Below are 12,981 nucleotides of genomic sequence, written 5' to 3'. Positions count from 1 at the left end.
GCGTTTTCCTCCTGCCCCCCAAGCCTGCTTCTACCCCCCACAGACCTTGGGTGCAGCCCTCCCTCACCCTTCCACAGGGGGGCTGTATAGGGAACCTCAATGTCTAGGGACGGTCCTGCTGGTCACGATCGCCCTCTATCACCAAGCTCTGTGATACGGCACTGGAACATAGGAGTCACTCCCCGGCACCGGTCTAAGTCATGGGAAAGCCAGCACTGTTCGTCTACACAGTCATTGCAGCACTGATCTCTGACGTCCTCCTCTTGGCACCAACCGCCCGGTGTAGGGATCCTCGGCACCGCCGTGTCGTCGCCCTCAGGCTCCTCTGACTCTGAGGACAGCTCCTACTACTCACGGTGTAGTAGACACAGGTCGGACAAACACGGGAGACATGCTCCTTCATCCTGACAACCTCAATGGCCACCCGCTGCACAATGGCCCTTCTGGACCCCCTGGGCTTACCATCCAGCCCAGGGTACCCCTTCCAGGGTTTCTAGGTCAGTGGTTGCATTGGGGCATCACTGGGCACGGTCACCGGTGGACAGAACCATCCCTCGTACCACAAAGGCGGCTCTATCCAGACCACCCCTGCATACTACATAGGGCACAGAACCAGCCCCAGATCCATCTACATCCAAGGTCCCGTCGGACTACGTTGAGCCACTTGGCACCAACGCTGCCCAGGACCAACCTGAGCACATGGTGGGCCATGATAACCCTGTGCTTCCACTGGCCTCTTCTTCATCTTTGCCTGATGAGGCGGTGGCAAGGGCATCAACTTCAGGTCCTCCACCCATTGACCACAGGGCCCACCAGGACCTATTCCGCCACATCGCCTGTAATATGGGCCTATAGGCGGAGGCAGTCATTGAGCCAGAGGACCCGGTGGTGGACATTCTTATGCTGGAGGGCCCTTCCAGAGTGGTGTTGCCCTTGCCAGTAATTAAGACTGTTGGCAACAATTATAGTGCTTTGTGGCAGGCTCCAGCCTCCATTCCACCAACTGCCAGGGGTGTGGAAAGAAAATACTTTGTTCCCTCTACGGGTTATGAATTCTTGTTCTCCCACCCACACCCTTCCTCCCTGGTGGTCTCTGCAGTGAATGAGAAGGAGTGTCAGGGACAACAAGCACCAGCTCCTAAGGCCAAAGAGGCCAAACAGATGGACCTCTTTAGCAGGAAAATTTATGCCGCTGGGAGGTCTACAGCTGAGTATAGCTAACCAGAAAGCTATCCTGAGCAGGTATAATTTTAACTCGTGGGACTCCATGTCAAAATATAAGGAGTTACTCCCCACTGAGTCAAAGACTGAGTTCTCGGCTCTGGTCGAGGAGGGGAAGGCGGTTGCCAGGACATCCCTGTAGCCTCACTCGATTCGGCCGACTCTGTGGCATGTACCATCTCCTTGGGGGTGGTCTTGAGGAGAACAGCTTGGCTCCAAGTGTCCGGGCTTCCCCCAGACGTTCAGCAGACCCTGCAGAACCTTCCCTTTGAGGGTACAGGGCTGTTTTCAGACCCGACTGATTCAAGGCTTCACAGCCTTAAGGATTCCAGGGCAACGATGAAATCTCTGGGGCTGCGCACACCTGCTACCCAGAGAAAGCCCTTCAAGCCTCAGCCTGTGCAACAGCAGAGGCAATACCAACCCCGCCCGAGGCAGGATACTTACCACCAGAGGGGCAGGAATTCCAGGTGTTGGCCTTCCAACCCTCCCTCAGGCCAAGGGCAGGGCCCAACCAAGCCATTGTCGGGACCCAAGCAAGGGTTTTGAAGGGACGCCCGAGGACGGCATACCAGCCATGATTACGGATCCTTCCCCCCGTTTTTTGAACCGTCTATCCCACTTCTACCGTGTGTAGTCCCATAAAACATTGGACCGCTGGGTTCTTCACATGGTAGAAGTTGGATATTCTCTCCAATTCTGCTCCTCCCCTCTCTCCCACCCCCCTTCCCCGTCCCTCTTCAGGGACCCCTCTCACAAGCAACTCCTTATCCAGGAGGTGCAGGCGCGCCTCGCCACGGGAGCGGAGGAGGTTCCTCAGGAGCTAAGGAGCAAGGGATTCTATTCCCGTTATTTCCTAATCCCAAAGGCAAAGGGGGATCTCAGACCCATCTTAGACCTGCAGGGACTCAATCAGTTCATGGTAAAGATAAAGTTCCACATGGTCTCCCTGAGCACAATTATCCCTTCCCTGGATCCAGGGGACTGGTATGCTGCCCTCGACATGAAATATGTTTACTTCCACCTAGCCATCTGGCCACCCCACAGTTGCTTCCCAATGTTCATTGTCAACTGCATACATCTTCAGTTCATGGTGCTCCCATTCAGGTTATCAACAGCCCCCCGGGTCTTATAGAATCATAGAATCATAGAATATCAGGGTTGGAAGGGACCCCTGAAGGTCATCTAGTCCAACCCCCTGCTCGAAGCAGGACCAATTCCCAGTTAAATCATCCCAGCCAGGGCTTTGTCAAGCCTGACCTTAAAAACTTCCAAGGAAGGAGATTCCACCACCTCCCTAGGCAACGCATTCCAGTGTTTCACCACCCTCTTAGTGAAAAAGTTTTTCCTAATATCCAATCTAAACCTCCCCCACTGCAACTTGAGGCCATTACTCCTCGTTCTGTCATCTGCTACCATTGAGAACAGTCTAGAGCCATCCTCTTTGGAACCCCCTTTCAGGTAGTTGAAAGCAGCTATCAAATCCCCCCTCATTCTTCTCTTCTGCAGGCTAAACAATCCCAGCTCCCTCAGCCTCTTCTCATAAGTCATGTGTTCTAGACCCCTAATCATTTTTGTTGCCCTTCGCTGGACTCTCTCCAATTTATCCACATCCTTCTTGTAGTGTGGGGCCCAAAACTGGACACAGTACTCCAGATGAGGCCTCACCAATGTCGAATAGAGGGGGACGATCACGTCCCTCGATCTGCTCGCTATGCCCCTACGTATACATCCCAAAATGCCATTGGCCTTCTTGGCAACAAGGGCACACTGCTGACTCATATCCAGCTTCTCGTCCACTGTCACCCCTAGGTCCTTTTCCGCAGAACTGCTGCCTAGCCATTCGGTCCCTAGTCTGTAGCGGTGCATTGGATTCTTCCGTCCTAAGTGCAGGACCCTGCACTTATCCTTATTGAACCTCATCAGATTTCTTTTGGCCCAATCCTCCAATTTGTCTAGGTCCTTCTGTATCCTATCCCTCCCCTCCAGCGTATCTACCACTCCTCCCAGTTTAGTATCGTCCGCAAATTTGCTGAGAGTGCAATCCACACCATCCTCCAGATCATTTATGAAGATATTGAACTTGGTCTTCACCAAGTGTATGTCTGTTGTCGCAGCCTTTCTCCGAAAGAGACAAGTGCAAGTGTACCCCTACTTAGACGATTGGCTCCTGCAAGGGCGCTCCAGGGAGCAGGTGGAGTCCCATGTTCAGTTAGTCAGAGACCTCTTCCAGAGGCTGGGTCTCCTCCTCAATATAGACAAATCAGCTCTATCACCCACTCAACAAATAGAATTCATCGGGGCAGTGCTGGACTTGGTTCAGGCAAGAGCCATCCTGCCACAACACAGATTCCAAACACTGTCATGCATCATTCAGGCGCTCAGACAGTACCCCACCACCACCGCAAGGACATGCCTCAGCCTCTTGGGACACATGGCAGCATGCACCTATGTGGTGAGGCATGCCAGGATGAGGCTCAGACCATTCCAGGCATGCCTTGCTACAGCTTATCACCCTGGTGAGGATAGTCTAGACTCAGTAGTAACAGTACTGTCACGAGTCCTAGACACCCTAGGATGGTGGTTGGACCCTCGCATGATCTGCAAAGGAGTCCCATTCACCACCTCCAACTGTCCATGACCTTAGTAATGGACACATCAGACCTCAATTGGGGGGCACACCTAGGACACTTACAGACTCAGGGCATGTGGTCACAGTCTGAGATCCTGCTCCACATCAAAAGGAACTCAGAGTGGTAGGATGAGTGGAGGCGTTCAGTCTTCGCCAGTCCTATGGTAGGCCTTTTCCTTAAGGGCCTGGAATGCTTATACCCTCAGCCTCGTCCACCAGTACCGACTTGGGACCTCAGCCTGGTCCTAGCTAGGCTTATGGGAGCCCCATTCGAGCTGCTTGCTACATGTTCCCTTCTGTATCTCTCATGGAAGGTGGCCATTCTGGTTGCAATCACATTGGCCAGGAGGGTATCAGAGCTAAAAGCATTAACCTCTGACCTCCCCCTACACAGTCTTCCACAAGGAAGAGGTACAACTCAGGACACACCCAGCTTTTCTCCCCAAGGTGGTATCGCAATTCCACCTCAGCCAGGACAATATTCTACCCCAAGCCACATGCCAATGCACAGGAGCAGAAGTTTCACTCATTAGATATGCGGAGGGCATTAGCGTTCTACACTGAGCGCACAAAGCCTTTCAGGAAGTCAAACCAGCTGTTTGTAGCGGTGGCAGATCGGATGAAAGGACTTCCAGTCTCCTCACAGCACAGCTCTTCCTGGATTACGGACTGCATCTGTCCCTCCTATGACCTCGCCAAGGTTCCCCGGCTATAATGGCCCACTTGACAAGGGCTCAGGCCTCTTCTACCGCTTTCCTGGCTCAGGTGCCCATCCAGGAGATCTGCAGAGCGGTGACCTGGTCCTCGGTGCATACCTTTCCCCCCCACTATGCCAGCACCCAGCATGCTAGAGACGACGCAGCTCTCAGGTAGAGCAGTGCTCCGATCAGCGATTCCTTAACTCCAAACCCACCCCCATGGGAGAGCTTGGGAGTCAGCTGATTGGAAGCGACGTGAACAATCACTTGAAGAAGAAAAGACGGTTACTCACCTTCTTGTAACTGTTGTTCTTAGAGATGTGTTGTTCACGTCCATTCCAAACCCACCCTCCTTCCCCTCTGTCAGAGTAGCTGGCAAGAAGAAACCTAATGGGGGTCGAGTCGGCAGGGTCATATATTGAGTGCCATGAGGACACCACTCCAGGGGGCTCCCTGGGCGACCCAACGAGAGCTGCTGAGGGAAAAAGTTTCCGACGACCGTGCACTCAGCGCATGCACACCTAATTGGAATGGACGCGAACACCACCTCTCGAAGAACAACAGTTACAAGAAGGTGAGCAACCGTCTTTTGGTGTGTGTGTGTGATCATTAGAAGATTAGAAATCTGAATTCTTCCTCAATGCAGCAGAACTAGGTGCTTTCCCCCAGGTAGTTATTAACCATGGGGTCACACCTGCATTGCCACTGGAATCTCTGAGCACATGGCCCTACCCCTCCTCCCATCAATGCCTGTGTGATACAGGGCCATTTTTAAATTCACAGCATCCTATTGCCATAGTAGCAGGGGCACACGTCTATCCTCCTCAGGCATTGCACAGACAGCTCTTATCTGACCAGGTCCAAACCAGAGACAAAGATGGCATGCTCTCTTGCACATTTCCTTAGAATGGATGTTTCAGAAGCTTATTTTGCCCTTTCATTTAGGAGGGCACTGTCCTCAGAAGCTGTATTTGTAGGCAGGAGCTGGCACTTATTCTCTTGTTTGTGAAAAATGGATTTTGTTCCTTTGCTCATTTTGAATGTTGCGCTTAATACACTGCCTTGTTGGAGCTGAGGCCTGGTCTATACTAGAAAATTAGGTCATCTTAACTACGTCGCTCAGGGGTGTGAAAAATTCACACCACTGAGCAGTTTAGTTAAACCAAACTAATCCCCAGCATAGACAGTGCTAGATAGACAGAAGAATTCTAGCTATTGCCTCTTGGCAGCACAGCCGTGCCACTGTAGCTTTTCAAGTGTCAGCAAGCCCTAAGAAGGGAACCAAAGCCAAGAGTTTCCTCACCTCTGCATAGTGTGAGGTTAGCTGCATCCCCAGAAGAGAAAGGAAGCTACCTACAGCCATTAGATAAGCAAGATCCCTTTGGACATGGAGCAGATGTCACCCTAGTGATGGGATTTCACAGATATTAAGTAACTATCACTCTTCAGAGCCGAAGGGGGAAACAACAAACAAAAGACCCTAAGAGAAAGAATGGGCTGAGAACCCATTATGGAGCTAGGTTTCAGAGTAGCAGCCGTGTTAGTCTGTATCCACAAAAAGAAAAGGAGGACTTGTGGCACCTTAGAGACTTATTTGAGCATAAGCTTTCGTGAGCTACAGCTCACTTCATCGGATGCATTCAGCTAGGACGCTGCCTCAGCTCCACCTTCCTACAGCTGTTCAGAGGATTTCCTTTCTTTTTAGATAGAGCTTCCCCTGGTCTGTCACCAACAACCATTTTATTAATATCCCAAGCAGGACAAGGTCTCGCTCTTTGTTTCCTCCTTCTGTGTGGATGATTTAGGAAGAGAGAGACTGACTAGAGGTGTGATATTGCTTAGTGGTCTGCTCCTGGGATGAGGAGCCAGGTGCTCCTGAGTTCTAATCTGAGCTCTGCAGCTGGCACACTGTGTGCCTTTTATTGAGCTGACTCAGCAGTCTGTCCATTTTCAGGAAACCATTTCTGCACATGCTTAAAAATTAAGTATGCACTACTTTCTTCTCTGTTTAAAATGGGGTAATTATTTTTACCTACCTTGTGAGGGAGCTGGGATCGTTCATTAGCTAGACAGTGTTGTCCTGGTGTCCCATACTTTGGTTTCATTGTTCCCTGTGTAGTTGCCTATCAGTAAACAATATTAATATATTTAAGTGTTTGTACACTGCTTTGATGTAAAGTACAAAATGTTATTAGTTATTATATTTCCAGTCATCTTTGCCAAATCTCTTTGTAGCATGTGTGAAATGTGATATTCAGGAGAGACTGCTTAGCCCAGCTCTGCTTCCTGGGGCAGCTGATGTCACAGTGAGAACAGATGATGTCAACACACCGTACCAGATGGCAGCCTATCCAGCTACGACACTGTATAAACTCAGAGTCATAAAGTAGGTAATACACAAACCCTTTCTGTGAGAGGTGCAGAGAGTTTGTTTAAACAACAAGGAGTTCTTGTTTTTGCTGATACAGACTAACAAGGCTACCACTTTGAAACCTGTCACCATGCAAGAGTTTGTTTAGTTTCTCACTTTTATGCGCACCACAGGATGTCAGCTATTGGGAAATTAAGATTACACTGAAACCTCATTAGCGTGTCACGCAGCAGGGATATGAGGAGTAGAGTTCTGAAGGCAAGAAACAGGTTCTGACATTACCAGACTGTATCTCCACATATCTGTCTGGGAAGTGAGGTCACAGAGCAGTGATGGTGCATCCTTCAGCAACCCTGCTGACAGGGACTGTTACTGAGAAACCCCACAGATTAAGTGAATGGCACAATCATCTCCCTAGGATGCAAGACACAACCAACTGCACAGCCTGATACACCATCCACAGCAATAGCAGGATGCTTCTGCACTGTCACTGGGTGGTGTGGTAAAAATCAAAGTGTTCATTGCACCACAAGACATGCCAGGTAGCACATAGCCCAGCTTCCAGAACAAGAGAGATCCCAAGTACAGCCACAGTCCAGCAGTAGTTAAAGCCCAGAGAGATGAGGCTGTCCAAGCCCCTAACTGCACGTCCCACAGATCCTGCCTCCAAGTGCCACACTCAGGCATACCCCCTCACCTCCTTCTCCCTGCTGTCTTCCCTATCCTTGCCCAAGTGAGGGGTTTGTATTTTAAAGTCCCCAGACTCCTCCCCTTTCCTAGCAGGCTTTGCCATGAAGGGAGACAGCCAAGCCCTCCCTTCCCCCATTCTGACAGGAGCCTCACATGGCTCACTCCTACTGTGTGTGCCCCATGCCCTGAATCTAGCCTTCAGGTAAGAGGTAATACTTCCCGAGATCTGCTCCCTTTCCCTGAAATCTGGTTTTCTGGTACTGAGGAAGGGGGAGCTCTGAGCCCCAATCGTGGGGTTCTACATCATAAATAGGGAGTAGGAGTCTAGATTACTCTTGAGCTTTGATTTGTTCTTCAGAGGCCTTTTCCTCACTCCCCAGCAACAGCTTGTCCTGTCACACATGGCATGGGAAAACTGAATCTCAGAAGAAAAGCAGGGAGACAAAAACCCACAGAAGGAAAGAGATGCAAGAAACAACAGAAGGATGGGCTATTTGTACAAAGCCGTGTGGCCAAATGTCCCATCTCTGTCTTCGCCCTCCCTCCCCAGAGTTCAACACAGGCTGTTCATTTACCTGCATTGAAAAGACGGAGTCACGTTATGAGCAATCTTGTCACGCACTCTTAGGTTACAGACTGAAGCCAAATGCTTATTGAGGGCCAGAGCTCCCCCTAGTGAGTATAGCTTAGCAAATGACGATGCTGTGACATCATTCTGCAAAGACAAAATTAGCCATTAGTATAGTAGGACAACAGACCTGCAGATACTTGAGGCAGTTATTCCACCACCAGATACAATAGCAAGAAAGCTCCCAGTTATAAATGTAGTACAAATACTTTGTCAGGCTTGCCAGGTCGGAATCATGGCCCCCCAGCCCCTGTTATGAATGAGTTAGTAGCTGGTCCCACATACAGTTTCGTCCTGTACAGTCCAGTGCCTGTGTGACATGGTGATGGGAAAGCTACAAATATGTGAATAAGGTGGTGCTATTTTTCTCATGCCTCTAAGTCAACCTTACGCTTCTCCTTCTCATCAGGCAGTTGTTCCAGTAATACTAATTAATAATGATAATAATAGAGACAGAAAAGAACTAGAGAGCCTGTGACTTGTGCATAGAAGGGATTTTATTTAATTAACGAACAGCTTTGTATGCAATGATTTTACAGTCCCTCCCAGTCACCTTTGTATAAATTTGTGATTATACCAAAGATTAGTTTAAAAATACTTAGAACATGTATACAACTGTACATTTTCAAAGCACTTACACATAACAACCCTTTCCAACTGCCAATGAAGCTACAGAGGGAACATTTCAGACACCACTAAAAAGCAGCAATCTCTAGGGTGAGGTACAGCAGCTGTTTAATAGCGCACAACATCAGAGTTTAAGATGGGAAGTGAAGGAGAATATTGATCGAACTGAAACCGTTTAGGAAAGAATGGCATTGCCTGCACTGGGATGTGACTGGGACACGTGAGTGGTTAGTATTTACAGCTCATACAAAAGAGGGCACTGTCAGTCACACAGTGTGGAGTACTCGTTTCTGTGCTGACCAGACAGAATAGCAAACCCTGCCTTCTTGCAGCAGCTCAGCTTTACTCTGAGCTCTCCCAGCAAAGTAGTGAGCAGACCCAGCAGGATGGCAGGATCATGGCAGATGGTGGTATGGCACCAAGGGCTGAAGGTTGGATTCCCCCACCCACCCCACAGTAGTGTGTGTTTAGGGCACTGGGTATGGGATGGGTCCCCTCCAGGAAGGTGAGTGTTTAGGTCTCTGGCACCAGGTGTGGGCTGAATCTCCTCCCCTGGGGCGTGACTGTTTTAGGGCACTGGCACTGGGTGTGGGTTGGATCCCCCCACCTCCAGTGAGTGTTTAGGCCATTGGCACCGGGCGTGGATGGGATCCTTTCCCCTTCACACACACACCACAGTGTGTCTTTAGGGCACTGGCTCTAGGTATGGGTTAGATCCCAGACCCTGCACCACCACTACATCCCGGGAGTAAGTGTTTAACAGTCAGTTTCTTTTGCTATGGGTAGAGCACAGACAGCCTTCACCAGGTTGCTCTTTGTTTTTGCAGGGCTCTGAAGGCTGAAGGGGTTTGTGAATCGGTGCTGTTTGGGCTTCCCTTCATCATTAAACCTACGAGTTGCTGGCAGTTGGATTGGGATGAGCTGGAGATGAACCAGCACAACTTCCATGCTCTGTGTCACAGCTTGTTGGTGAGTGCATGCAAGCTGCAGTCTGCATGGGATCTGTGGTTGGGGCAAAGGCAGGCATCAGTCTGGGTGAAAAGATCCAGCCTGCTCTCAGAGAGCTGTCCCAAGGACCTGCAGCTTCTGTGTTTAGTCCACAGCTGTGACTGAGAGTTCTTCCAGAAGATGCACTGGAGCTATTCTACAGCAGATGGACGGAGATAGAGGGCTCTTCAGCTTAACAGACACAGGTATCACAAGTACCAATGGCTGGAAGCTGAAGATGACAAATCCAGACTGGAAATAAGACATACATTTTTAACATTTTCTAATCCTGGGTGTAATTTAAGAAAGGGGGGGAAAGTGATCCAGGCACCTATTATTGTGACCTCAATAGTATGCAAGGTTTTAGAACAAATTTTGAAGGAAAGAAAATTTAAAGACATGGAGGTAAATGGAAAATAGGATGAAATGCAACATGAGTTTACCAAAAATAGATCATGCCAGACTAACCTGATATCTTTCTTTGTTAAGATAACTGATTTCTTAACAAGAGAAATGCAGTAGATCTAATCTATCTGAACTTCAGAAAATCATTTGATACAGTGCCACATGAGAAATTATTAGTTAAGGTAGAGAAGACAGTAATGAGTACAGGAATTGTAAGGTGGGCAAGAAGCTGTCGGAAAGGGAAATGACTACAGGCTGGAGAGACATTACTAGTGGAGTTCCTCAAGGACTGGACCTGGGACCGAAGCTGATGTAATATTTTCATTAATGAGAGCGGCACAAAAAGCAGGAGTGTACTAATGAACCATAGAAATGTAGGACTGGAAGGGACCTACAGAAGTCATCAAATCCAGCCCACTGTGCAGAGATAGGACCAAGTAAACCTAGACCAGCATTTCTCAAATGCGACCACCATGGCCGCTTGTGGCCACCAGGGACTTTTCTTGCGGCCACAGCCTCCTGGGCTGTGATTTGGGGGTGGAGGGACAAAGTAGCGGCACCTCCCCATCCCTGTTGCTCCTGGATACACCAGCTTGGTGTTGGTTGCTGGGGCCACCAGCAAGGGTTGGGCCCTGCCCCCCTGAGAGACACCTGGGGCACAACACTGGAGGAGCAGGCAGCAGGTGAGTTCCCCACCTTCCCATGGGTGGTGGGGATCAGGTTTTGGGCTTCTTTGATGGCAGGGCAGAAGGCTCTGTCCACAGGACTTCAAGTTCCAGCCCCTCACTGCCTCCCCTAGCCCTCCACTAACCCCTCCCATCGCCCCTGGCCCCCGCTACCTCCCCCGACCCCCAATCGAGGGCTTAATTTGTCCCCAGACTTTCCTGGGCTGGGTAAGTCTGCTGTGAAAAGTGATATTTTTATGTTTGTTAATATCAGCTTTCCTAGATTCATAGATTTTAAGGCCAGAAGGTAGCATTGTGATCATCTTGGCTGATCTCCTGTATAACTCAGGCCATAGACCTTCCTCACAATAATTCCTAGAGCAAATCTTTTAGAAAAACATCCAATCTTGATCGGAAAGATGGAGAATCCACCAAAATCCTTGGTAAATTGTTCCAGTGGTTAATCACTCTCACCATTAAAAATGTACACCTTATTTCCAGTCTGAATTTGTCTAGCTTTAACTTTCAGCCATTGGATAGTGTCATACCTTTGTCTTCTAGATTTAAGAGTCCATTATTAAATATTTGTTCCCCATGTAGATACTTGTAGACTTAGATCAAGTCACCCCTTAACCGTCTCTTTGTTAAGCTAAATAGATTGATCCCCTTGATTGATCTCCTGTCTATCACTACCAGGCATGTTTCCTAATCCTATAATCATTCTTGTGGCTCTTCTCTGAACCTTCTCTCATTTTTCAACATCCTTCTTCAATTGTGGACACCAGAACTGGAAACAGTATTCCATGAGTGGTTGCATCAGTGCCATATACAGAAGATTCCCCTGTTTATGCATCCCATATTGAATAGTACTGGACCCAGGACTGACCCCTGTGGGAACCCACTAGATACAGCCTTCCTGTTTGACAGCAAACCACTGATAACTGCTTTTTGGGTATGGTCTTTCAATAAGTTGTGCACGCATCTCATAGTAATTTATCTAAACCACATTTCCCCTAATTTGCTTATGAGACTGTCATGTGCGACTGTGTCAAAAGCCTTACTGAAATGAAGATCTGTTGCATCTACTGCTTCCCCACATCCACTATGCCTAGTGAACTTTGACAAAGTTGGGAGGTATTGTCAATGCAGAGGAGGACTGGAATATCGTTTAGGAAGAAATGGATGACCTTGAGAACTGGAGTAATAGAAATGGGATTAAATGTAATAATACAAACTGTGAAGTGATGATGTACTTAGGGACTAGTAGGAATTTCTGCTATAAGATGGGGAAATAACAGAGGAGGAGAAAGACTTGGGTACATTATGCGATCATAAGATGACTATAAGCCACCAATGTGATGCAGCCATGAAAAAAGGCAAAGTGAACTCCTAGGATGTATGAGGTGAGGTATTTCCAGTAGAGATAGGGAAACATTAATCCCATTGTACAAAGCACTGGTAAAACCTCATCCAGAATACTGTGTACAGTTCTGGTCATGCATGTTCAAAAAGATAAAATCAAACTGCAGCATGTGCAGGGAAGAGCTAGTAGGATGTGCAGGGGAATGGAGGCTATTTTGTGAGAGAAGACTAAAACAGCTTGCCTTGTACAGTCTAGCAAAATGAAGGCTGAGAAGGGATATGACTGCTCTCTATAAATCCATGACGGGGTTAACTGCAGAGAGGGAAAAGAGCTATTGAAGCTAAAGGACAGTGTTAGCAAAGAACAAATGGGGATAGACCGGCCATGAGTAAATTTAGGATGGAAATTAGAAGATTTCTAACCATCAGAGGAGGGAGGTTCTCGAACCGTATTCCAGTAGGAGTAGTGGGGACAAGAAACCAAATTGGTTTTAAGATGGATCTTGATTAGTTTATAAAACAGATTGTATGATGTGGGTTCCTGGTTTCAATGCCCCAGGGGGTCCCTGTCACTCCTATGTTCTCAATTAACCACTGGAACATAAGAACAGCCATACTGGGTCAGACCAAAGGTCCATTTAGCCCAGTATCCTGTCTCCCAACTGTGGCTAATGCCAGGTGTTTCAAAGGGAATG

General features: G+C 48.5%; 1 protein-coding gene across 1 annotated transcript in view; it reads left to right on the top strand.

Annotated features, from left to right (window-relative positions):
• The window catches only part of M1AP (meiosis 1 associated protein), a 55,735-nt gene that overhangs the window by 38,364 nt on the left and 4,390 nt on the right, over positions 1–12,981 (top strand). Inside the window, exons 6-7 of the mRNA XM_077816200.1 lie at positions 6,787–6,937; positions 9,695–9,836. Of these exons, the coding sequence (XP_077672326.1) occupies positions 6,787–6,937; positions 9,695–9,836 (293 nt within the window). The remainder of the gene's footprint in view (positions 1–6,786; positions 6,938–9,694; positions 9,837–12,981) is intronic.

Source organism: Eretmochelys imbricata, chromosome 4 (assembly GCF_965152235.1).
Source record: "Eretmochelys imbricata isolate rEreImb1 chromosome 4, rEreImb1.hap1, whole genome shotgun sequence".
Lineage (NCBI taxonomy): Eukaryota > Metazoa > Chordata > Testudines > Cheloniidae > Eretmochelys > Eretmochelys imbricata.
Note: the sequence above shows the minus strand (reverse complement) of the source record. Positions and strands in the feature narration are given on the sequence as shown.